General features: G+C 36.3%; 1 protein-coding gene across 5 annotated transcripts in view; it reads right to left on the bottom strand.

The window, feature by feature from the left end:
* SGCZ (sarcoglycan zeta) overlaps positions 1 to 26,001 on the bottom strand; it is a 451,408-nt gene that overhangs the window by 122,898 nt on the left and 302,509 nt on the right. For 3 of the 5 annotated variants that reach the window (XM_062602076.1, XM_062601911.1, XM_062601995.1), the window contains exon 3: positions 903 to 1,004. The exons of the other annotated variants lie outside the window; for them this stretch is intronic. In XM_062602076.1, coding sequence (XP_062458060.1) covers positions 903 to 1,004 — 102 coding nt within the window. The remainder of the gene's footprint in view (positions 1 to 902; positions 1,005 to 26,001) is intronic. 5 annotated transcript variants of the gene reach the window in all.

Raw genomic sequence — 26,001 nt, 5'->3', positions numbered from 1 at the left:
CTGAATATACCTGAGACTTTTTTATATACATAAAAGACAGTTTTCAGCAGACAGAACTTACCCTAAAGGCATTTAGTGTAAACGTATTCTTCAGTCCTGTTAATTTTTGCAGTATGCATGCTAAAATTCTTTGCAAATGCCTGACTGAAAAACATAATAACATTCCACTCTGATCATAGATGATCACTTGCATGGTAAAAAAAAACTTAAGAAATTTCCAGTTTCTTTTAATCTATTGAAAATATTAATATAAACAGCATAACTGAATCAAAATAAATGAGATAAAATAAGCTACATTTCATTTCTGAATGCCTAGTATCTTGATTTTCTTTCTTCCTCTGTAACAACCTAGTGCTTTATGATAAAACAATTGCATTAACGCAATATTAAAAATGGTTCTTTTTGAAGAATTAAATCCTAGAAACATTATGCAATTTAGCAAGATTGCCTGTACCTAATGAGGAAAAAAAGAAAATACCCAGCAACAAAAAACCAGAAATCACACTAGCTAATGCCAGAAAGAACTTAAGCATGTACAAACCCATTCTTTATTTCACTGCATTTTGCACATAACATGAATCCTGTGTTTCTGGAGTTCACATCAAATAAAGAATCAAATGTTCCATTCCCAGTGCTGAGGTTATTTGAAGTATAAAATATACATGCTTAGAATCTCCTTTCTTTAGGATGAAACATTTCTTTCAAGAGCCAAGCAAGGTTTCAAAAGAAAAAAAAAAATCATTTTTGACAAGAAGGAAGCTTTCATTGTTAAGATATTCTCAAGGCAAACCTCTACTGATTGCTAATTTAGGAGGTGTAAGAATTAAACTTTGTAGTTTGAGACTGAAGAAATTAATTTATATTAGCTGTAAATTAAGAAACAAAAGATTAAAACCACATACCTTTCGGGAATGGATTTCTTTCACGTATAATGGAAGTAGAAATTCAGATATTCCTTCAAGTCGTATTCCTTTTTTAGTCACTCTCAAATTTCCCATTCCATCCTACAATTAATAATATATATAATTCACTTTAGAAAATAACCTTATCCAGAACAAGCTAAAAAGAACACAGTAGCTGGCCTAATACCTAAAACTAATGAATACCGTCCCGCTGTTCGGAGCTCCTCTGATGATCTTGGACAGCAGCTAGATGGGGGAGGATTTATAGGTAAAGCTTCATCTAGGATCGAGGTATTAAACTGTGTAGCCTGATGATGAACTGCATACATTATTCCTTAGCTGTACCTAATGCAAGGGTACAAATGTAGAACCTAAGTATTCCTTTGCTGAAGAGGTGAAGCTAGATCAAGAATTACAACTTCTAAATCACTAGTTAATTTTCTCTAAATATATATATATAACATTAGGAAGCAATCTGCTATTTTTACATAGTGAAATAATAGAAAAAAATCTTATGTCATTATTAGGAAAATATCATATACAAAGAAATCAAAAAGGGGGCTTTTATTAGTAGTTGATCGTCACTACTAGGAACATGTTGCTGGTGAAAAGAACAACTTCAAAAATGTTGAGGGCTGTTTTCAGCTGCTATTTTTTTGGTTTATCTGAATAAAAATAGGAAAGGGGCCATTGCAAAAGCCTGGATATAACAAGCAAACCAAACGATTCAATGTTTAATATCATATAAGCAAAGAATAGTTGCATTTATTGGCTTTGGCTGCATTTTTACAGGAAAAACTATGAAAAATAAGGCTTTGGTTTTATTCTTACAGAAAATCAATGAAACTTGCTTGAGACAGGATCCTTTTGCATTCTGATAGAAATTCAAGACTTTTTACCCCTGGATGCTTGTTACTATAATCCTGACAGAAGATAATTCTTTACCATACAGGCAGTGGAATTCAGCTAGATCTGCTTAAGTGCAAAATTGCCACATTTAACTTAATTGCTGATTAAATGTTTTGATGCCATTGCTGACCCTAATGTAGCAAAACAGTAAGAACTTGCATTTCTGTTCTGTTGTCTGAATTGTGAAACAAATAACCTCCACTTGCTGGGCAGTTGTAAATAGCTAGATAAAAGTGTCCCCAACTGCTACAGCTGATGCTGGAAGAGGACGCCGAGTCAAACACTATTATGCTTATCTAAGGATGGTGTAGCCACTATACCATTACAGCTATTCCCTTTCTAAAACAAATGATGCCAGTATGGCAGATATTTGATTGACATCACTACATCCACATCTGAAGCAAAACTGTGAAAATGTTAATTCTTTCTGACAACAAACAGAATTACACTTCATACAATGCAATTCAGCCGATAAAGTTTCCGAAACACAGCAAAGATATGTGATAGGTAGCTTTCCACACTATAACAGATCTGTAAAGAACATACCGTTAGAAATCATGACTTCACATATGAGTTATAGGACTTGAAGCCTACATGCTTCTGACTACAAACCCAGAAACTACCAGAGTCAGAAAATATACTGAACTACTTTCCAAAGCAAAGAAATATGGAATAACAAAATGTAATGTTAAGGCTTTCTATAGTATGGAATATCCTTGTTAAAGTAATGGCATCAAGAGAAATTCACAGACTCTGTAATAGTTTATATGTTTACCAAAATGTGTAACTGATTAAATAAAGCCAAGAACTTTTCTTCAACTTTTGTTAGAAGTGTTGTTTGTATCCAAACTATATATCATGGTTTAACTTTGTCCAGCAACTAAACCCCATGTAGCTGCTCACTCATACACACACCCCATCCAGTGGGATGGGGGAAAAATCAGAAAAGTGAGAAAAAATGTGGGTTAAGACAGTTTAATAGGGAAAGCAAAAGCTGCACACTAGCAGAGCAAGGAATTCCATCACCACTTCCCATCAGCAGGCAATGTTCAGCCATCTCCAGGACAGCAGGGCTTCATCATATGTGACAGTTACTTGAAAAGACAAAAACATCCCCTCTTCCTCCTTCTTCCCCCAGCCTTATATGCTGAGCATGATGCCATATGATATGGGGTTTTGTTAGTGACCCCCCTTTGTCAGTTGGGGTCAGCTGTCCTGGCTGTGTCCCCTTCCAGCTTCTTGTGTACCTCCAGCCTACTCGCTGTGGGGTGGTGTGAAGAGCAGAAAAGGCCTTGACTCTGTGTAAGCACTACTCAGCTATAACTGAAACATCCCTGTATCAACACTGTTTCCAGCACAAATCCAAACCATAGCCCCATACCAACTAACATGAAGAAAATTAACTCTACCCCAGCCAAAACCAGCACACTATGATAGCTGAATTACCAAATGCTTTTTAAAGAAGTAATGTAATATTTTAAAATGTTTTCCTTAAATCAAGATATCAGATGTCTATAAAAATTATTTCACACATAAAACATCAAGCATTTGTAGGCTTTCTAACAAAGTGCAATATAAGAGAGTGGTGCCTATTTTTGAAAAGGAAGTAAGACTTTGCTTCTGAATGTGTAATCTGCATTATTATCCATTTATACTCAATTTCAGCAACCCTGTTTTTCTAGATATGCTATAGTAATAATTTATAAAATCATAATAGGAAAGAATCACTTGAGAAAAAAAACAACCACCATGCTCTATTTTTCTCAGCAAATAAATACTCAACAAGAAATACGTACCTATTTATTGATCTTAAAGGTCTTTTCCAACCCAGTCAATTCTATGATTCTATGATTTGGATATAAAAATATTTTCTAACTGAAAAGGCAACTTCAATATGTTGTTTTATCTGCTTCTATGGAACATTTGTAACTGTCAGGCACAAAATAATACGTACAATAAAAGTGGGGGTAGGAGGAAAGGCTGAAATAATACAAAGTCAAAATTCCAGAAAACTGGAAATGCTGAAATTAAGTTTGCCTAGAAAAATTCTATCTGTTCCACCTTGCATGTATGCAAACAATAAAGTCTATAGTTATACATACTATCTACCATCGAATCCCAGCTAATTCCACACAAGGTTGGCTAATCACTATTTTGCTTTGACTCATTATTTTCTTTGCATCTATTGCACTCTGTTAAAAATGTGCTTTGAAGACAGTACTGTCAGTTTCCCTCTTGGCTTCTCATAAGTGTTTATTGCTGAAGTCACACAGCTCTTCACAACTATTAATTAATTTTCAAAATACTTGCAGTGGCTTTATATCAAGTGATACTGTTCTTATGGTACTGAAGGGGAATTGAAGCACAGAAATTTATTTGTTCACTAATGTTTGGTACTTATTGGATTTTCTCTGTTTATTTTTAGCTGTGGCAAGTTAATTTGTATAGCAAGTCAAAACTGCCAGAATCTCAGAAACAAATTAATGATGCATCCATTAGGGCTTCTCCTTTCCTGAGTGACATTTCTAAGCCCTCATTCTTTAATTCTTCAGCAATGAGCTACTCACCTACCAGAGCCCAAGATTTTGAATACACGCGGGCACTGGACAGACAAGAGCACTCTAGTTTCTGTAAAATTACTCAATACAAGAAGACAGACTACATTCTGGAGTGTATGCCACAACTAAGATATAGAACTGAAAGAGTGTGCCTGTGACCTTAACTGCTTGATAAATGTAATAATCTTCTAGAAAGTAAATTCCTGAAATGTGTAATGACTAAGACTGAATTGTAAAATAAACAGTCACACATGTACTACGACACAATGATGCTCTCCCCTTTCATAGAATCACTGCCCAGTACGTTTTCTTCATCAGTAATTCCTCACCCAGTTTAAAGAGGAGTTGGAATATGAAAAGATTTTCATTGAGTTAGAACTATGCTGTTATAGAGAAAAATTCAAGGCTTTCCAGAAGTAATAGAACTGGATTAAAAGTTATTAGGATTGAAAAGAGTAATCAGAAGAAGGCCCAGTATCCTGGTTCACTTAATGCACTTATAACCATGAAGATCAGTTTAACTTTGGAGTTCGTCCCGAAAGATGAAAATTAATATAGAGAAGTTTAAAAGAGAACCACAAAAGAATTCTGTCTTAAAACATATTTGCATCTTCCTCTAGATATGATTTTGATATAATATTATTAATATAATTCATTTTAGCCATTCCTTTTGCTAATCTTCAGAATAAACTGTCTACATTACTTTAGGCTTTCCAGGCAATGGATACTCAGTTTATCATTTTGGTGTGAACTTACTTTACTCTAGGGAAAAATAGACTTGAAAGAACTATTCCAGTACTTTCTTACAATAATTAAATGCTAATTTCACATACTGGGACTGGGATGAAGTTAGCTTTCTTCATAGCAGCCTGTATGGTGCTGTGCTTCAGATTTTTGCTGAAACACTGTTCATAACACACTGATGCTTTGGTTATTGCTGAACTGTGCTTGCACAGCATCAAATATTTCTCGTTTTTAGTCCGTCTGTGTCCTCCAATAAGTAGAGAGAGGATGGGTAAGGATTTGGGAGCACACAGCCAAGACAACTGACCCAAATTGGCTAAAGGAATATTTCATACATCTAACATTAGGCTCAGCAATAAAAAGTGGTGATAGAGAAAGAAGTGGAGGGAGAATGAGGATCATCTTTCAAGGTGCCACTGCTTGGAGAATTACTGGGAATCAGTCTGTGGTAGGTAGTGCATGATTTTCTTTGCATCACAAGATTTTTGCTTAGAATCATATAACAATTTACACCCACAAGCGCAGGGAAAACTAAATTGAAGTGATGCTTAATCTGAAGTGACTAAAACATGGATGAGTAAGATTTTTTATTTCAGTATTGTATGGCATTCTTCCTGTTTTCCTTAATAAAATAATAAAATACACCAAATATCTGTTTCAGTACTTTACAACAGGAACAACAAAGTAGTTGGTGGGCCAGGAAATACATTATTATCAATAATATTCAAGTTTTTCAGAAGTTCTGCAGTTATACGTGGTATTCTGCTTGTTTTCTGAGTGTGTCTTTAAACCCACATTCTGTCTCCAAAAGCTCACAGTCTGAAGAAAGAAGCACTGCACAAAACCTGGAGAAGGGAAAAAATAAAATAAGAATTTTTTAAAAGTAGTGTTTAAAGAAAGTGCCTAAACACAGTGTCCTATAAATTAATAAGCATTCACTGCCTGTTGCCACATTGGCATAACTGCTGAGCCTAAACATGGAAAGGATTCTGGATGATGCGGTTGTAGTGCTATGAAAGACCAGAGATGAAACATCTGTAGTGTAAAAATATGCTATGCAAAAGGAAAGAAAGGTAGTTGAAGCAATGAAGCAGTGGTGAATTATACTGAAGATGGAAAAAGAATACTGAATTTTACATGAATGCATAAAAAAGCAGACTATATAGAGGAACAGTGATGGGACAATTAAGATGAAAGATATTAGCAGCTACACTTGATAAAAAGGAAAAGATACACAAAAGGTTGGGAGGAAGATTACAAGGGAAATTATTTGTATTGTGTTCAAACACACAAAAAGCTGGATTTCATAAGCAGAGTTGGAACATAACTCCAGTTGGAGAAAAATTATACCTGTACATACTTATGGATGTACAATTGAAAGAAAAACTGTAGACAGCTACAGTTCTGCGTAAACAAAAAGGATAGTGGTATCAGAAATGAAAACAGAGTGTATTTGCCTGAATTAACAAGAAAGATAACTGAATTTCAGTAGCCAAAATTAAAGGTAAAAATGATAGGAATATACCCAGTACAACATATTGGAATGGCAAAAATCTGGATTGATGGAAACATCTGCCTTCATCCATCTGCTGAAAATAACAGCTGACCCTGTGTGAATACCAGGGAAAAGAAGGGGAAGAAGCTACTATAGTACTGTGCAGCAACATTTAAAGGGATATAAACTAAGAAAAAAAAATCTATTGAATATATTCTGTCCTTTAGAGTGATTTTTGAATGTGGGGAGCATGATCTGGATTCTTCAGTTATAAAAGTAATCTTGAAATATATGTATGAACAGAAAATACAGACCTACCCAGACCAGACAATAAGAAAAAAATGCATTTTTCATGCTTAAATGTTTGATTTTATTCCATGGTCTAGGTACTTATGCTATTTTTCTTCAGACATGGATGTATCCTTTATAGTCAAGTGAAAAAGGCAGAATATTATGTGATCTCATAGATTAATCTAGATTAAGGTACAATCTTCCTAGAACTCTTATGTTTCATATTACTGGATTTTTTACAATCATGTATAAATTGCATGTTCTTAAAGCAAATGCTGGAGAGGGACTCTTCGTTAGAGACTGTAGTGATAGGACAAGGGGTAATGGGTTAAAACTTAAACAGGGGAAGTTTAGATGACTGGATATAAGGAGGAAATTCTTTCCTGTTAGGGTGGTGAGGCACTGGAATAGGTTGCCCAGGGAGGTTGTGAATGCTCCATCCCTGGCAGTGTTCAAGACCAGGTTGGACGAGGCCTTGGGTGATATGATTTAGTGTGAGGTGTCCCTGTCCATGGCAGGGGGGTTGGAACTAGATGATCTTAAGGTCCTTTCCAACCCTAATTATGCTATGATTCTATGATTCTATGAAAAACACAGAACCTAACTATGCAATTCTTCTACCCCTAGATATCCAATATTCTGGAATTTAAACAATAAATACAAGATTTTCAGACCCACTGAATGCGTACAACTCTAATAGAAACTATGTCGTGAGAGGATATGTACTTGTCATGGTTTAAGCCCAGCTGTAACTCAGAACCATGCAGCCATTCTCTCACTCTCCACTCTTCCTCCCCCCAGCACCCAGAAGGATGGGAAGGAGAATTGAAAGGATGTAATTCCCACAGGTTGAGATAAGAACAGTCCAGTAACTAAGGTATAACACAAACCACTGCTGCTACCACCAATAATAATAAAGACAAGGGAAATAACAAGAGAAGACAATACAACTGCTCACCACCTGCCGACCGATACCCAGCCTGACCAAGCAGTGATCTAAGCCCTTCCTGGTAACTGCCCCCAGTTTATATAGTGGGTATGACGTGCTGTAGTATGGAATATCCCTTTGGCTAGTTTGGGTCAGATGTCCTTTCTCTGCTTCCTCCTGGCTTCCCCTCCTCCCTGGCAGAGCATGAGACTCAGAAAGTCCTTGGTCAGAGTAAACATTACTGAGCAGCAACTAAAAACATCGGTGTTATCAGCACTGTTCCCAGGCCGAAAGTCAAAAACACAACACTGCACCAGCTACTAAGAAGGAGAAAAAGTCACTGCTACTGCTGAACCCAGGACAGTAGTCTAGACCAAACATTATAGAAGTGAATAATGTTATACCTAATATATCTTAAACTTTTGGAAATGAAACTAATTCTTTATTTTGATGCATGTTCTCTGCTTTACCATTTTAGTCAATATTCTGTTTACATTAAAATTCTGTGATTCTGTTAATGTGTGGTCAGGCCAACAAAAAATAATTTCTATCCAATACAGACTTTTACAATCAATATTTAATGAGTCAGAAAATGTGGAACACTCCTTACAACTCCATAGTTCATGCAGGTGGAATGGAAGTACCAAACAGAGTCAGGCAATGGTAAATGTTCTTCTCTGTAAATGTTGGCAAAATTATTAAGAGCTAGTGAAGGGTTTCAGGTCTATGTAGAGCCAGTTATAGGACACCAGGAACTAGATAAAGAGAAGAAACAGAAAACACAGAGAAATGAGGTAAAGAAGGTCTGTCCCTCATCTGAATGTAAACACCAAGAAGTTGGAAATCCAGAAGTATTAATTATTCCTTCAGTCATCATCTTTCCCCCCTTTCTTTCTATATATGAAGACAAATTAATTACAGAAGGTTAAAAGTAATTTTGTCAATAGACTTCAGGTTTGGAAAACAAATTTGAAATGTATCTATTTCATTATGAGCTGAATATTTCACCATTTGGCTATAACACAGACTTCACTGAGTGATAAAATAAAAAAAATAAATTAAAAGTAACTGAAGTGGGACCCAAGAACAAGGTGGAAGAATCCCTCACCATCAACTCCATGCTACCATTTGCAGGCAGGGCAAATCTAACACCAGAGAAAGGTCTGGATAGCAGAAGTTTGTGTATATTGCTTTTAATTTTGACAGTACTGGGAGGAAGCTATAATAATTGCATGCTTTGAATGATAGGTGTTAGTGTCACTGTAACTGGACTAATAACACAGTCTTGGTAAGACTGCTGATTTTTTAATTAGACTAACAATAAATTACCGGGTATGGACGTGTTTATTTACTCCACATAAACTGCACAGGTTATTCAATGTGCTTCTCTGTCTCTGAGGCTTGCTTGTAATTTCAACACAGCATCTTGAAGATAATTTAGCCATGCTGAAAAATTAATCACACGTTATCCCTGTATTTTATTATTTAAGTTGTTGCCTGACTTCAGAAAGAACAATGAAAAACTGCAAATTGCTAGCATACTGATACTGGAGGAAAATAAACAAATCATGATGACAAAAGCAGTCATCTTTGTTGATAAATCTTTAAGTAATATTTACCTATAAGAAACCATAAGAGATCTGTAGAGTCCCACTGTTTGTTGTGTATACATAAGACTTAACTAAGGTGTTAGAGCAGCAACTCTGCTGTTTCTCTAGGAATCTCTACAATTTTTAGAACATATCCCTCTCATGTATTCCAGCTCTTACACTGAATTAATTCTAAATTACGTAGATTTTTAGAAGTTTAAAGATGATTTTGGTGGAAATGCCTTGTAATTCATTCAATCACATATACAAAATGAGTTGTGCTGATGCAGTTACATTTGGTGTTTCTTGCGTTTGCAACTTGCCCTGTCAATGAGCCTGTCACAATCAAAATTTCAGATCTTGCGCCACTAAACACTATATGCTTGTACCAATTTCTGCTTAAAAATACTTCTAGAAACTAGCTAATCAGAAGGTGAAAATAATCATGTAATATACTTAAACTCACCCAAGGAGGCAGTTCCTCAAAATCTCTATATTCTAGTTTATAAGTAAAAGGTAGGTTATTAGAGAAAATAAGACTTTTACTGTTTTGATTTTATTCTCTGAAAAAAAAAAAAAAAAGCTGTGTTAAAATATTCACCCATCTCTAGTACATGTTTAACTCAAATTTCATCTTACATTTCTACTATGCTTTCCAAGCAATTCAGGACTGGGCATTACAAGTCTGGAAAAGTTGGGGCAGCAAAGAAAGCAAGCAATAAACAAGTATTCTTTACATCAGCATTTGTTTCTATTAAAAAATTATAAAGCATGTCTTGAATTGCTTGAATTCAAGTTAAGAGGTTCTAGTATTGGCTTGCACTACGGCAAAATCAGCTATACCTTTACTGCTCCTGACATAATGATTTGAGTTTCTCTTTTTCTATTCCCTGAAGGGAGATTCTGTATCTTCTTTAGACAAACTACTATACTGCCTAAATTATCTTCATAGTTCAAAGTACTTTCTTCATACATACCCTGAACCTCCAATGTTATAATGCAATTGCTTCTGTTTCTTCTTTAGATATATTACTAAATAATCACAGTTCATTGTCTTTCCTTGTACATAATTTTCCATCTTAATGCTTCCTTTTGCTCCTAATCTACCTTTATTTCATCCACATTGCTCTAAGAAGAATTAAAAAAAAATAAACAACAGCTTATGAACACCACAGCCACGCAGAGAAAAATTAACTGACTTGTTTATTCCAGCATATCTGGGGTTTTCGCAATATTTTTTCTGTTACTTATATATGACACACTTAGAATCAGATAATTGTTATCATAAAAAGTTAATTTAAAGATTGGATTCCACAAACTGGCTGAAAAATAGCTTTCTTTATGTACTCATTAGACCATTTACCCTGTATCTGATAGAGCCAACATTTTCTACCTCCTTAGCCTCAGACAAGTAGAATTTGTTGATGACTGTTAAAATTACATTACTCTAATGATTGCTCTCTTCTCAGTAACAGTCCAGTTTGTATAAATAATAAAAATCATTAGAAAAAAAAATGTCATTTACCATCAGTACCCTTAACACCAAGATTCCTCGTCTCAAGCGACCTTTTAATATTACCAGAAAATCCATGCTGCTCCATTAGAAAGACCAAAGACCATTTTAAGATAAACCTTGCAAGTTAGGACTCTCATCTTCAGATTTGAGCTCTAGATTTAAAATATTCTGTGATTAAGATTGCAAAATCTAAAGAAATAGGATTCTGGTATAGCAGGTGAATAAGAATAACCAGGGAAGCCATAAAAAAATGTTTGAAGGTACAATTTATCAATTTTAGGATGATTCATTCATTTCAGGGTTGCTTATGATAACAACTAGGCAAAGTGACCCAAAAGGCGCTTTCATATCCTGTGTTTTCTTAATATTTTACACTTGTGCAATAAGGCACATGTATCTTCCTAAATATTTTCTTATAATATGACTGTATTTGTTACAGAGGAAGATTTAATTTACAATAACCTCTTGAGCCATTACATGGAAGTACTGAAGTACCTGCAGTCAAAAACATCCTTCAGTAACTCTCTGGACTGGCACTTCTATTCAGCAAAATATACTTTTCTTATAACAAAACAAATATCATTAAGTAGGAGCTATTAACACTGCTTCCTTGATCACACTAGCAAAAAGCATTAAAGAAATCAATTTTCAAGACAGTCTAAGGAGCCCATTACTGTCAAAATCGAAAGCAATTATTTTAATGTGAGGAAAGGGTTTATCAAAACCTTGTAATTGCAGAATTTTACTTCTCAAGAGGTGTGACTATCTAACAGTCTTTAGAGTATCTATGTTTATGCATGTTACTTAGTATTCCAGTATAAACATTGCATGTTTTTCAAAACAGCTACCACACATCTTTCAATAAGCAATACCTCACTCTATTGATACACTCAAAAAATTAAATGGGACTAAGAATGAAGTAGCTTGCTGCACAGATCCATCTCTTTCTATCAGGGCAAAGGGAATGAAAGTGTAAGAAATGCCACAAAGTTGCTTGAAAATAACTCCTCTTTTATCTAACAGCCTGCTTAATAGAACACTCATCTCCTGATAGCTTCAAGTTCCTTCTCTGCAGTCCAAAGGGATTAAAAATCATAACTTTCACTTTTTTGCAGAGTGTTAAATCCCACAGTGATCAGGGGAGCTACCTAATCTCCTTGCAGAGCTCAGCATGACAGGACTTTGAGAACATATCAGTTATGTTGGCAAATGGAAGAAGTCTTGTAAAAGGGATAATTTCAAGAGAAATCTCAAAAACAAATTTGCTGCATCATTGTGAGGGGCGATAGTGTGTTATCACATATCACAAACTTCCTATGGTATGGCTAAACTCCTCACCCTGGAAGGACAATGAAAGGTTTGTATTTGTGAGTCAGCAGTTCAGTATCTCACTGACTTTCATTACAGGGCAATTTAAGACTTATTGGAAAAGGACGTTTTAGAAAGCATGGTTTAGTATCACAGTTCAGCCCATTAAAAGCACAGCATCAGTATCTTCCCTGTCATCAAATCTGTTTCAGACTACAGTTCTGAGGGTGCAGCCTGGATGCAGAGTGGCTACCTGGAGTTGTGTCCACAGAAGGAACCCAGGAGGGGAATTTTTCAGTCCAGGCTCTGTGCCCAAGCCAGGGAACATAGACTTCCACACTTTTAAATGCAGGAAAGAGGAATGAAAGAATCCCTGCAAATATTCCCTGGGAAACTGGTAAAAGAGCCATAAGCAAAGTGGGACAGCTCAATGCCCTTATGATCCAAAAGGATAACAATATTATGCTAAGCATGACAGCCTCCAGTGAAAAACTAGTTGACCAGCTGGAAAGGAATCCAGAGGTACCAGACATGGAGGATGAACTGGACACCCTCCAGAGAAGCAGCTGATTAGGGAAGCAGCTGATGGTCCAATCCCCAATAGCAACTAAAGAAACCATACCAGTGCTACCAAAAAAGGAAGCTATACATCCTTAATACCAAGAATTGTGAGTCTGACTAGAATCAAGACTCACCAGCCATCTGATTATTACTTCATGCAGCTCATTTGTAATTACAGTAATAATAAACAATCTAAGGAGAGAGAGAGGTGGAAGAGTTCAAATTCATGTTTGTTGTGGAAGAGCAGTAAGGGAGCATGGATTAATACACTTGTTCTAAGGTTCAGACCAAAAGGGAAAAAGAACTGCTAGATTACTGAGAAAGTTGGTTATAAAACAAACAAACAAACAAAACCCCCAAAAACAAAACAACCAAACAAAAACCCACCAAACCACACAAAACACACACACACACACAAAACAGCAACCTAAACAAGACACAAACAAAAAAAAACATTGCCACTTTGGGATTTCCCTGTCAGACCAGGAGGATCAAATAGATGATGTATTTATGAAAAGTAAACCAGAGTACAGACCTCATGATAACATAAGTTACTGACTAATATATTTTGTGAATGCAGTGGGAAACAGGCTGAAGAGGAAGCTCCTGAAAAGCTTTCATGAAAAGAGTAATGAGGGTAGGGGCTGCTTCACATTTTCCTCTAATTAACAGAGAAGAAACAGATAAGAATGTGAAGATTAAGTGGTAATGTAGTTGAGATTGGTAACAAAAGAACAGAATTCTTGAAAGTTAGATTAGAAGGAAAATAACTCCAACTAAAAGCAATGTATTTGAAGAAGGCAAACTTGAGTTAAAGGACTCTTAGTGAAGATTTCCTGGGAGACTTGCCTAAGGTGAAAAAGGAATTACAGTGAAATGGTAGCTTCTTAATGAACCAATTTACCCAAAGGAGAAGAAAGGCTTCTGATAGATACTGAAGTATATTGACATTTTTGGTGTTTTTTTTTTCCCTTTTTAATTTTCTTCTTTAGTCTAAAGGTCAACATAAATTGGTTCTCTGTTTTAATTGGTGCACCAGCGATAAAGGATTAAGATCCTGCAGGGGAAGAATGAATGCATTTATGAATACTTGTATAAACTAGGTATATTCAAGCCAGCTGAGTAAAATGAACTTCACCCTGAGGTACCCAAAATCTGCAAGCGATAAATTATTAGCTAAAATGTGGCTACAACAGTGACATAGAGCAGTAGAGTGCAGCAATCCCTCATTTCCCCACTTACTCCATGTTGGCTCAGACTGTGGGGCAGTTTTTCTGTATGTGAAGGGGATTCCTTTTGGATGAAATTAAATCAGAAGATCTGTTCAAAGTGCAGCAACAGTCTCTAAAAGGAACAGAAAGGTCTCAATCAATGTGTGATCTGCAGCACAAGCAAGTCCCACAGCACGTACCAAGTGCACATGCACTGACAGAATGCTCTCAAAACAGAGACCTCCTGCGTTCTTCTGCTTCTTGTGCCACTTAAAAAAGCTAAAGGTTTCAAGGTCAGTAACCATCTCATGCAGACACCCTCAGCTCCTAGCTGAAGGAATTGATTTATATTACACCAAGATATCCTATGGCTCAACATACTTTTTTCCCCTTCACTTGCTGCATCCCATTTCAATGCTTTTCTGAATTGCTTGCACAAAGTCTATGAGAGCCTGTAAAGGATGGATGAAAGCAAACTGTAAAGGTGAAAAACAGAAAGGCAGAATTGGTATTTATCTTTTAAAAGGCAGAATAGTGGTAGTAAAGATCAACTTACCTTGAACTCTAAAAAAATACCATGAGGTATATACCAGAATAGAAAAAACAAGCAGATTATTTCTAGGAAGCTGGAAGATGCCTGTGAGATCAATGACATGCAAAGTAATGAAAAAAACAGTAACAGGACAGGAATGAAACAATGGACAATGCAAATAAGCATTAAATAATAATTAAAAGACCTACAAGGAAGGGCTAAACTTGATGATGATGTTCAGACTGGAGAAATTAGGGAGACACACAGTAATAATCTTTAAATAGGAAAACACTTTCTTCATGCCTACTGATAATTCAACAATAAACAGTGAACTTGAAGAAACTGAGAATCAGGTGGGTATTAGCCAAATATTTTGACTCTAAGGATTGGACCACAAACATTTTGCATGCTTGTGCAAAATCCATCTGTAAAGGTTTTTAAGAACTTCTGGACACACAGCTCAAGAATGATGTACTGTTTAAGCCATGTTGCAGCAGAGGGTGAAACAGGTGGCTTTTGGAAAACTCTTCCTGTCACTCTGTCTGTAAGTCATTTTAAATTTTCATGCAGAGACTATTACACACAGTATGTGTCTTCACAAGGTACTGAATAGGATATTTGTCTCATCTTTCTTGAAGAAATACTTGTACAAAATACATTTAAAGCTTCTTTTAAGCCCACTTTATACACTGCAAATATCTAAGCTACACAACTAAAGAAAAATCAAAGACACAGGAGAATACATGTGAACTTATGCTCTTATTAATTTTTGCAGATCATTTCCCCCATTTTTACTGTATTTACTATATTTTGATGAGTATATTTCTACACCAAGGAAATAAGAATCCTGTTTTCAAACAATATCTTACCGAAGTTTAAGTTTTGCATATTTTTCAAGACAGCTCTTAATTAAAAAAAAAAACTAAAAAAAAAGAATAAAAAAAAGATTTTAAGGGATGAAGATTGAAGTACACCTGAATTTTCAGCAATTGCCCATTTCAGCTGTTGAAAGCAGCATGATTTGTCCTGACAATGCACTTGAAGCCAAACAGAATCATTATATTTAACATATGATCTCAACTTCAACATTTATTGCAGATTTCATTAATGTGCAAAATGTATGTACACTTCAGACCTAAGCAAGTGTTTTGCCTTGACTGCTTCAGAATTACAATAAAATTAGTCTTGACTAGCAATAGACCCTGGCAAAGTTTTATTGGATTGCAAGAAAACAAGAATACTAAGGCTAGTTAGTTACTAGCCTTAGTAACTAACATGGGGGAAATGAGGGAAGAGGAAGGGATGAGAGGAAGATTTTTGTGGCAGAAGTAGTAGAGTTATGGAACAAGCATAATTTCTTAGTGTGCAGAACATAAGGAAGTAGGTATGAGAATACCTACATAAGGTGCTCTGTAGTACAATTAAGTATGCAGTAAATTTTTCACATCAAAGCTTTCATACAATTATTTACTCATACTTCTCATCACTCACAGGAGAAGGTGTGCAGGATCTTTGTTTGGATATATGATGGAATATAAAGGAAAGAATGCCCTGAAAACTGGGCTGATAACAGACTGAAAACAGTAAAGATGATCTGGGATATGGTAACTCTCCAGACAGTAATGACAGGCTCTGACTGATGAATTCAGTTAAGCAGATGCAGCATAATCTATCCAGAGAACACAGATTCAGGATAAGTGTCAGTTTTAGCAAGAAAATTTGGTTGTGCAATGATAAAACCAAAAGTACAAAAATATGTCTGTGAGCACAGACCCTTAAATCAAAGTGAGAAAACGGGAGAGATTTAAAGGCAGAGGTTTTATGGGCAAACCACTCCTGCTAGTGCAGACAGGACTTGCTATAGCATCTGTAGAAGGAAAATAGCAGAGGCATTTCTCTCTCCACCTTAAGGGACAAGTATCTCATTTCATATGCTGAGAGGCTTGGGAATGAAAAAAGAGAAGGCTGGGGTAGGCAGAGGAAGACAACAACTGACTGACTCAACTCGGCATTTCATGGAGAAAAATGTTTTGGAAATTTTATTCTTTGCATATTCTTTCCTCAATGTGAACTACCACACATTTCCTTTGATCTGTCATCATCCTTCAGCTGTGACTAGAGTCACGATTTAGTCACATCTAGTTTTTTTTTTTCTAATTTTTCTTTCAATTACTGTGAAAGAAACAGCTTTTCATGAGGTCAGACTAAATGCTGTTATAGTAATTTCTAACTATATTTTCTGCGTACAGAGGTTTCCTGACTGCAAGAAGAAAAAAGATATACTATGAAAATCAGAGGTATAGAGGGAGAAAAAAGAGGAAGAAAAAAATGCAGTAAGGTAATGCCAAATCTCAAATAAGCAATCTTCAGTATCTGCAATGAAGGCATTTAGTTCTGCTGATCAAAAGAAATGTAAAAGTTATTTTAAAGTGAAACTGACACTTGTTGAAACTTTAGGTAAGGACCCTGTGTCTAACAATTCACTAAAGAAAAAATGTAAACCTGAGAGAAAAGTCATCAAGTCAGTTTTGAAGCGTCTAAAATACAGCCTTCCATACCTATTTTTCAAGGCATATTGTCTTAGGTATATCTTAATTTAAAAGAAAAAGCACCACAAGTCTATTTTTTCAAGGCTGACTTAGTTCTTCTATCTTGATTCAAAGGAAAAATACTTCCTTGTATAATTTTCACAGACTTAACCACAAAGAAAAGATCCTTAACAGCCTACAACCTCTACAGCTTTGACATGTTCAACAAATACATACTTCTTGGGTTGTTTACTTTCAGTTACAAGTGTCATGAAATTGCTGAATTTTATTGCTAGTGGCATCCTTTATGACCACCAGTCTGGCAGTTTAATCTGAGATTTAATACCCACATTTTGGTAATGCAATTTTTACTGTATTTTTTGTGAGGAAAAAAGATGTAGTATGAGAAAAACAAATAATAGATTAAAAATATTAAAAGGAAGAGGTTCTTCACTGTTAACTCCATCATGTTAAACACATGATGGAACAGAACAAACGATAAATTATCCTCAAACACAGATCACAACCAGGAAGTTTATCTGATGTCCTGTGAAGTCAACTGGAATCCGTTTTATGATTATATTTATAGTTCAGAAGCTATTTGCATGTACATAAAGGATCAAACATTTCAGTTCTCAGTGAAGATGAAACAATCCATCTGTTGGGACATGAAAGTTTTTGGACTGATGCATTTGCAATGCATATGAGACTACACTTGCATAACCAGTCACCAGCAGGTTGTTGATGGAAAAAGGAAAAGGAAAGAAAGGGCAACAACAAAAACAAAGTAAATTTTAATACAGCGATTCTTTTTTGGTAGTACTACTTCCAATTTAAGTGCATTTAGAGATACTCACACTATCCTCAAAATTAAGATTCAATGGAAAGCCGGGGGAAAAAAAAGAAAGTTATGTAAGTCATCTGCATGTAAACACCGTTCTGCCCTAATTGCATGTTACATGCTTTATACCAAAAACTCCATGTACAACTACTGGAAACAACTCGCTTTTTTCCCTCAAAGTAAAAGAGAACGTAGTGTAAGTACAGAATTTCAAGATCTCTACTGCTGTCCTGTAGAGTCAATATAGCCAATCTAATGGGCATTTCTACTTCCCTCTGCTGTTTTTTCCTACTTGATGCTATGAAAAACACGAGCAGTTTTAACTGGCAGCAATGATAAAATTTCCCTCTCATGCACTACTGTGACACACTGAATACTGTAAATTCATTAACAAAGTAGTAAAAATATTCCTACAGAAAAAGTCTAATCTGAACTACAAATTATGATTTTTTTTAACTGAGGTCCAATCTAGAATGAAAGAGATCTCTTTCTTTTTAAAGCACCTCTTTATTTAAACTCTAAACATCTAATTTTATTTCTAATCTAACTCTGATTTGTTTGAAATTAATCTTGAAAATTTTATCCAAGTAAAGCATCTGGGAACTTAAGCCGCCTTACAAATGTAGTTCCATATAAATCTGCACCAAGTTGTTTAGAACAAGAAAAAAAAATGCTGTTGGTGACATTATAACCCTTTGGCTAACAGCTCATATGTTCAAATAAATGCCTTCCGATGGACAAATGATGCTTCTGTAGAATTCTGGACAGTTTGTGTGCTACAATCATCTTTAAACAAGATACTAAGTTCTCTCTTCTGCCCCCAAATATTTTCATAATTAAAACCAAGCATGACTGACTACGGCTAATCTTTCAAAATAGGCAGTTGCCCTGGGTTCAGCAGTAGCAGTCATGTCTCTCCTTCCTGGTAGCTGGTGCAGTGCAGTGTTTTGACTTTTGGCCTGGGAACAGAGCTGATAGCGATGTTTTGGTTTCGCCAAGGACTTTGTGAGACTCATGCTCTGCCAGGGAGGAGGGGAAGCCAGGGGAAGCAGAGACAGGACACCTGACCCAAACTGACCAAAGAGGTATTCCATACCACAGCACGTCATGCCCAGGATGTAACTGGGAGTTAGCCGGAAGGGGTGGGAGACTGCGGGGTTGGAGGAGGTATCGGTTGGAGCTTGGTCGGGCTTGGGGGGTGAGTTATCGGTCAGCTGGTGCTGAGGTGTTGTATTCTCTTCCCTTGTTATTTCCTTTATCATTATTATTACTGGTGGTAGCAGTAGTGATTTGTGTTATACCTTAATTACTAAACTGTTCTTATCTCAACCTGTGGGAGTTGCATTCTTTTCGATTCTCCTCTCCGTCCCTCTGGGAGTAGGGGGAGGGAAAGAAGGGGGGGAGTGAGTGAACGAGCCCCCTGCCTGGTTTTAAACCACGACACAGTAAAAGTGTCATAATAGTGTTATTGAATACAAGAGTATTTTTATAGTGATACAGATTTTTATCAGGAGGCTTCCTTGAATTCTAGTATGAACAATCTCCTTGATTATGTTCTAACAGAAAACTTAAGTGAGATCCCAGATAGCACAAATCCAGTTGTGGGAAGTCTATCATTGTATGCATGACAAAATTAAGATATCCAGTGATGCAGAAGTCTGTGTCAGATGGTAGACACATACTAGGGGTTATAAAAAACTGTATTAAGATTATGCCAGTCAGACATACTGCAGCTGTCAAATAACAGCAAGAATTACTCAAACATATGAAAGGGCACCAAGCTTTCAAAGACATCATGTATAATATTTGGTCTGCCTGGTATGCATACATATCAATGAATCTCATATACACCTGAAAATCAGGTCTAGAAAACATGACAACTTAGAAGAGGGTTTTGGATTACCGAACACATTTTCATACAGTACGGGTAGTGATGTTCATATTTCTTCAGTCAGTTAAGAAATCAATAGAATCACATAATCATCCCAGTTGGATGGCACATTTGGGGTTTGCGTAGTCCAGCCACCTGAGGCCTCAGAGTAGAGTCAGATAGACCATCTTACTCCAGACACTCTCCAGTTGGGTTTTGACTGACTCCAAGGACAGGGATACCACAACCTTCTTGGGCAACCTCTCAGTGCCTGATCAACCTTACAGGAAAAGCAGGGAGTTTAGGTGTGCTTTTCATATGTTTAAAAGCTAAGGTGTTTGTCTTATTTGTTTACATTAGAAAAACAGTAAGAAAGCAGTATTGTCAAGGACTCATACTCAAAGCTGGAATATACAGAACTAACATGAACTTCTATACAAAGAAATGAGAGGCTTGTAGCACCTGCAGTGAGGGAAATCTTGTGTCAGGTGAATGCACCAATTTTACTATAATCAGTATTTCAGCCTATATATGCAATATAATTTTCAATATATGAGTTTTAATGTCCTAATGAAGTCATTGTTTTATAATGAAGTTGAATAAATGTGACAAAGGATGAGATCTACTGCTTTGTTTCCCCGGCCCTCCACCCCGCTCCTAGTGAAAATCAACCATATAATGACAACCTGGTCAAATTTGAGACCTATTTCAAATTTCATACTGATGTAATAGAGACCCAGGAGTTATCATAATTCTTACACAGAAATGGAAACCATAAAGAACCTGAGTAGATTCCTTCAGCAATTCAATTTTACATAGTTAGCCTTGCCTTACACTGAGCTTGTTTGAAACTTTGATGTTTTTCTCCCAGATAACTGTTGACTGTAGATGCCTTGATACCAAGAAATAGGTAAGACATCATTTTTGTTGGCATTCTTTCACTGCATCATGCACTTTTCTAAAAATATCCATGTAAAGATGGAAAAAAGTATTTCTTGACTGGTCTGATAACTACCATATGCAGACTGAAAAGCATTCTAATACGACATTACCAACCCTATCTTTACAAATCTAAAGTCTGCAAATGTTTGGAACCACCTTAGTCCCCCTCTACAGCATAATAATGAGAGAAAGAAAACTATGTTGCTAAACCCAAATCTCACAATGAAAGAATCCTATGTCCAAGCTCCTGATTTTCAATGCCATAAATACCTTACAGAATTCAGTTATATCAAGAACTTAGGCAGTTTTAGAAAGGCAAATCCCATCCACCATTTCAGGAATGTATTTTCAGATTTTAATTGCTAGTCTCATAAGCATAACTCAGAAATACAGCCACAGAATGCCAAGTATCTGCACTATAATGCAGCGTGCAGTTTAGGAAGACAGACTACATTAGCTGAAATGTCCTACATTACAAAAAAGTTTTCTTGTTATCCAAGAATCCCCATTTTATTTCAAGAAGGTATTTAACAATTTTACAATGAAATAGTGCTGCTACTTTTTTTAGGAGGAAAAAAAACCACCCAAACTAGCCAACAAACAAATATTAACATGTAGTAAATAAAAGGCTACATTAAGCAACAAACTACCAGAAACCTGACTGCTCTTTTGCCCTTTAATGTCTATCATGCATTCTGTTTTACCACACTTCTAAAAAAAAAAAAAAAATCTGATATTTTCTTATACCTACAGATTCTGAGATGAAATATATGCATTTCCATTCTGAGATTAAAGTCTGTGTTTACATGTCTAAGAAATTAGATCAAAGCAAGAGTAATAAAAAAGACTGTTAATAGATATACATTATATGTCAAACATTTTTTCTTCTACATTGGCATATCATACAGCATCCAGCTTTAAGTAACAAGAAAAAAATGTTGGGAGGTCCATCTGTTTTATTATTCCCCTTGCACAGGCTAAATTTATCACATAAGTTTGAAATAGACTATATATTGTTTTATTAGATTAATTTAATTGTGCACTGGCATCAGTATACGTCAAAATTAATGGCTTTTTAATGACATTACATGCTAATGATTAACTAGAAAAACTGAGAAAGGGTGAAGGCATAGCTTTAGAAATTATTAATATGACAAGTTTTTAAATATTACTATATGTAAAACTGACACACACACACAGAGAAAAGAGAATGAAACTAGCTTTGTCTCCCTCTCCCTTCCATCCTGGGAATAAAAGAATAATAAAGTGTAGAAACATTTGCTTATGTTTTAGCAACTCAATAAGTACTCTGTGTAACCCCATTGTTCTCAAAATATATTTAATTGAAAACACGACAAAAAGTTTTTTTAAAAGAGTGAATACCAAATCACTATGATATTATATCCACAAAAATAAAACACATGCAAAACAAATTTCATCCCGAGGCATCTTTTAACTTGAGGCACTCTTTGATAAATTCTACCTGCAAAACAGAGCAGATGCACATTACATTCCCCAGCACACACCCTACTTTCAAAAATCCAAGGAATAGGAGTTAAGAAAAAGTAAAAATATTTTCTCATATTGTGTTTTTAAAATACTGCATTTAAAAAATGGAAGTCCTTAAGCTACTTGCATCAGAAGTTAAAAAAAAATTGCTTGAAAAATTTATTGAGATACAAATATTTACCAGAAAACTATGATATTTTTAAAGATACATTGACCAATGGGATTAAAAGAAGTTTTCCCCAAACTTCTGTAAATGCCTAAAATGAATAAAATATATTTTACTTATATGCAAGTATTTACATCATGTAGTCATGACATTTGGATTAATTAACTGAAACACATAGCTTTATAAGAGATGCTATTATGAAATGGTTGATACAAAAACCCCTCCTGTAACACATTAGATCCTAACAACTAGTATAAAATATGGATTTTGAAGCATTAAGTCTGTATTTCTCACCCTTATCTCCCTCTGCATTATTCTCTGCTGCTAGAGCATGCATCCTCAACCTTGTCATTTCATTCCTGTAACTATTTTTCCATTAAGCTGTAACTTAAGAGACCCATTAGCATGTTACTGCATGGTGGACCTGCTTTCCATTAATCATTCTTATTTAGCAATGACTTTGATAAAGATTAAACATACTAGATTGCAAAAACTCTAAGTGGATTGAATTTGGCTAAATTCAAGGCCTCCTACATGTAAGGGTCTCCATGAGACTTTGTACTCATGCCTCTCATTATTTTGGGGGATAAGCAATGAGTAGTTTCTAAAATACTAATTAAAAAACTCTGCACATTCCACAGCAGTTAGAATCATAGAACAGTTAGGACCTTAAGATCATCTAGTTCCAACCCTCCTGGCATGGGCAGGGATGCCTAACACTAAACCGTGTCACCCAAGACTCCATCCAACCTGGCCTTGAGGACTGCCAGGGATTGAGCATTCACAACTTCCTTGGACATCACCACCCTCACAGTAAAGAACTTCTTCTTTATATCCAACCTGAGCTATCCCCGTTTTTTAACCCATTACCCCTTGTCCTGTCACTACAGTCCCTAATGAAGAGTCCCTCTCCAGCATTCTTATAAGCCCCCTTCAGATACTGGAAGGCTGCTATGAGGTCTCCACGCAGCCTTCTCTTCTCCAGGCTGAACAGCCCCAACTTTCTCAGCCTGTCTTCACACGGGAGGTGGTCCAGCCCCCTGATCATCCTCATGGCCCTCCTTTGGACTTGCTCCAACAGCTCCATGTCCTTTTTATGTTGAGCGCACCAGAACTGTACACAGTACTCCAAGTGAAATGTCATGAGAGCAAGTTCTCTGTTAGCTCATAACATTTTCTTCTGTATTATTGCATGTTTTGAAAATTCTGTTAGAGGTAGATTATTTTTGATTGATGTTTAATAGCAGCTTGAAATATGTTCTATAGAAATTATATAACTTATAGAGCATTCAATAACAATTAACATGAACACTGAGCTATATTCAATTTCCAATCTCCCTAGGAAAACACTTCAGTTACTTTATGGAGACAATAAGAGCCGAAAGTAATTTCAGTGTGACTAATAATACTTCTGAGTCATACATGCTTGAAAAAATGGTTCAGTGAATTCAACAGCCTACATTTAAAAAGTCTCCACACTCTACATAGTCAGCAAGAGACTTCTGTATGGAAATGTACGTGTATGCAGACAATGACAAACATTACTTTAGAAAAGACTTTTGACACCACCTCCTGCCATGCTTTCCCATGATACCTGAGGAGGTGTGAACTGCAAGAACCAGCCACTAGTTGGGTAGAAAAAGGCTGGGCCACCAGATACATAGAGTTGTAGTCAAAGGTTTGCTAGACAGATAGTAGCCAGTTTCAAGCAGAGTTCCCCAGGTATCAGTATGTTAGTCAATAGGACCCTTTGGGAAACTGCCTTCAGGGACAAGACAGAAGAACAGAGTTGGCAGATCATTAGGAATGCTTTCCATAGAGTGCAAGAGCTCATGTTCCTCCATTATAAGAAATCAGGAAAGTACAGCAAGAGACCAGCACACATGAGTCAAGGCCTCCTGTTCAAACTAAAGGGCAAGAAAGAAATGTGCAGGGCATCCTGGGAAGAATATAGGGACACTGCCTAGCTGTGTAGGGATGGGATTAGGAAGGCCAAAGCGCAGCTGGAGCTGAACTTGCCAAGTGACAGAAATAAGAAAGTCTTCAACAGGTATGTCAGCCAGAAGAGGAAGGCCAAAGTATATCCCCAATGAACAGAACTGGCAAACTGTAACAACAGATGAGGAGAAGGCTGAGGTACTCAACAACATTTTTGCTTCAGTCTTCACTGGCAATCTCTCTTCCCATACCTCTAAAGTGGATGAACTGCAAGGCTAGGACTGGGGGCGCAAAGTCCCTCCCACTGTAAGAGAAGATGAATTTGTGAGCACCTGAGGAACCTGAACCATACCTAAGTCTATGGGATCTGATGAGATGTATCCCAGAGTCCTGAGGGAACTGGCTGATGTAGCTGCTAAGCCACTCTCCACAATATCTGAAAAGTCATGGCAGTCAGGTGAGGCCCATGGTGACTGGAAAAAGAGAAATATTGCACCCACTTTTAAAAAGGATGGAAAGGGAACTGGAGCTACCAACCTGACAGCCTGACTTCTGTGCCTAGGAATATCACAGAGCATTCTGTCCTAGAAGCTACGTTAAGGCACATGAAGGGCAGAGAGGTGATTGGAGACAGCGTGGCTTCACCAAACACAAATCTTGCCTGACCAACTAGTGGCCTAGTGAGTGCCACAGGAAACTCTCTTGTATGAAAATGAAAGAGAGGAGCAAAAGTTAAAACTGGGAAAAAACCTCCTCTGTCTATACAACTAAACTGTAGAACTCCATGCCACAATTCAACATTAAATCCCTGTGATTCAAAACACAAGCCCATCATTAAGTAACAGAAATTTGCAGAGGGATAAAAAGCCAGCTAGAAATTCAGTAAGTGAGCATTCACTTAACAGACTTTCTAAAATACTTCCTGTGACCAGTACTGGCCACTGCCAGTATGCAGGGCAACACAGTTCACTGGTGTATCTGGAAAAGGCTTTGAGCAGTGGAAAGGCTCACACGCACAAAAGATAGGTTTGAAGCAGCTTCTACCTTTTAAAAGGTTGACAGCACTGAAGTAGCTATGTGATGAGACCCTGGAGTCTGATCTTTCATTTTTTTTTCCATAATAATAAATCAAATAACAATGCAATTTATTCTACAATGTTTTTTGCAGTCCAGCTGTTAAAATTATGCACTCTTAGCTCCCAAACAATACATTATTACTGCCAAGTACTATTTATCACTTCAGATGTTAAATTCTTAGTGGTATTAATTATTTATAGGGCAAAGCCAAATCAACTATTAAAATGTAAAATAAGGATACAAAGTCTCCTTTGATGGATATCGTTTGAAATTTACAAGTGTCATAAATCTTCCAGTTGGGTATCTTTCCAGCTTAAACCCATCAAATTATATGAATTTATCAGAAATTATTTGTGCTGTTCAGTTTAAGTAACCCACATGTTCACTAGGTAATTCAATGTGCTTTGCCTCAAGATTAGACAATTTACAGGGAACATCTTCTATAAGCAACATTATAAATCTTGTTTTGGAGTTCACTTTGCAGCAACTAGGAATAACTACCAAGTCTGCTGGAAGCTTTTGCAGTGAACAGCACATTATGGTTGCACACAAGTCAAGATAAAAAAAAAAAAATAAAATAAAATCT

Source organism: Pezoporus occidentalis, unplaced genomic scaffold, assembly GCF_034315485.1.
Source record: "Pezoporus occidentalis ecotype Australia unplaced genomic scaffold, CSIRO_AGI_Poc_V1 ctg1, whole genome shotgun sequence".
Classification (NCBI taxonomy): Eukaryota; Metazoa; Chordata; class Aves; order Psittaciformes; family Psittacidae; genus Pezoporus; species Pezoporus occidentalis.
Note: the sequence above shows the minus strand (reverse complement) of the source record. Positions and strands in the feature narration are given on the sequence as shown.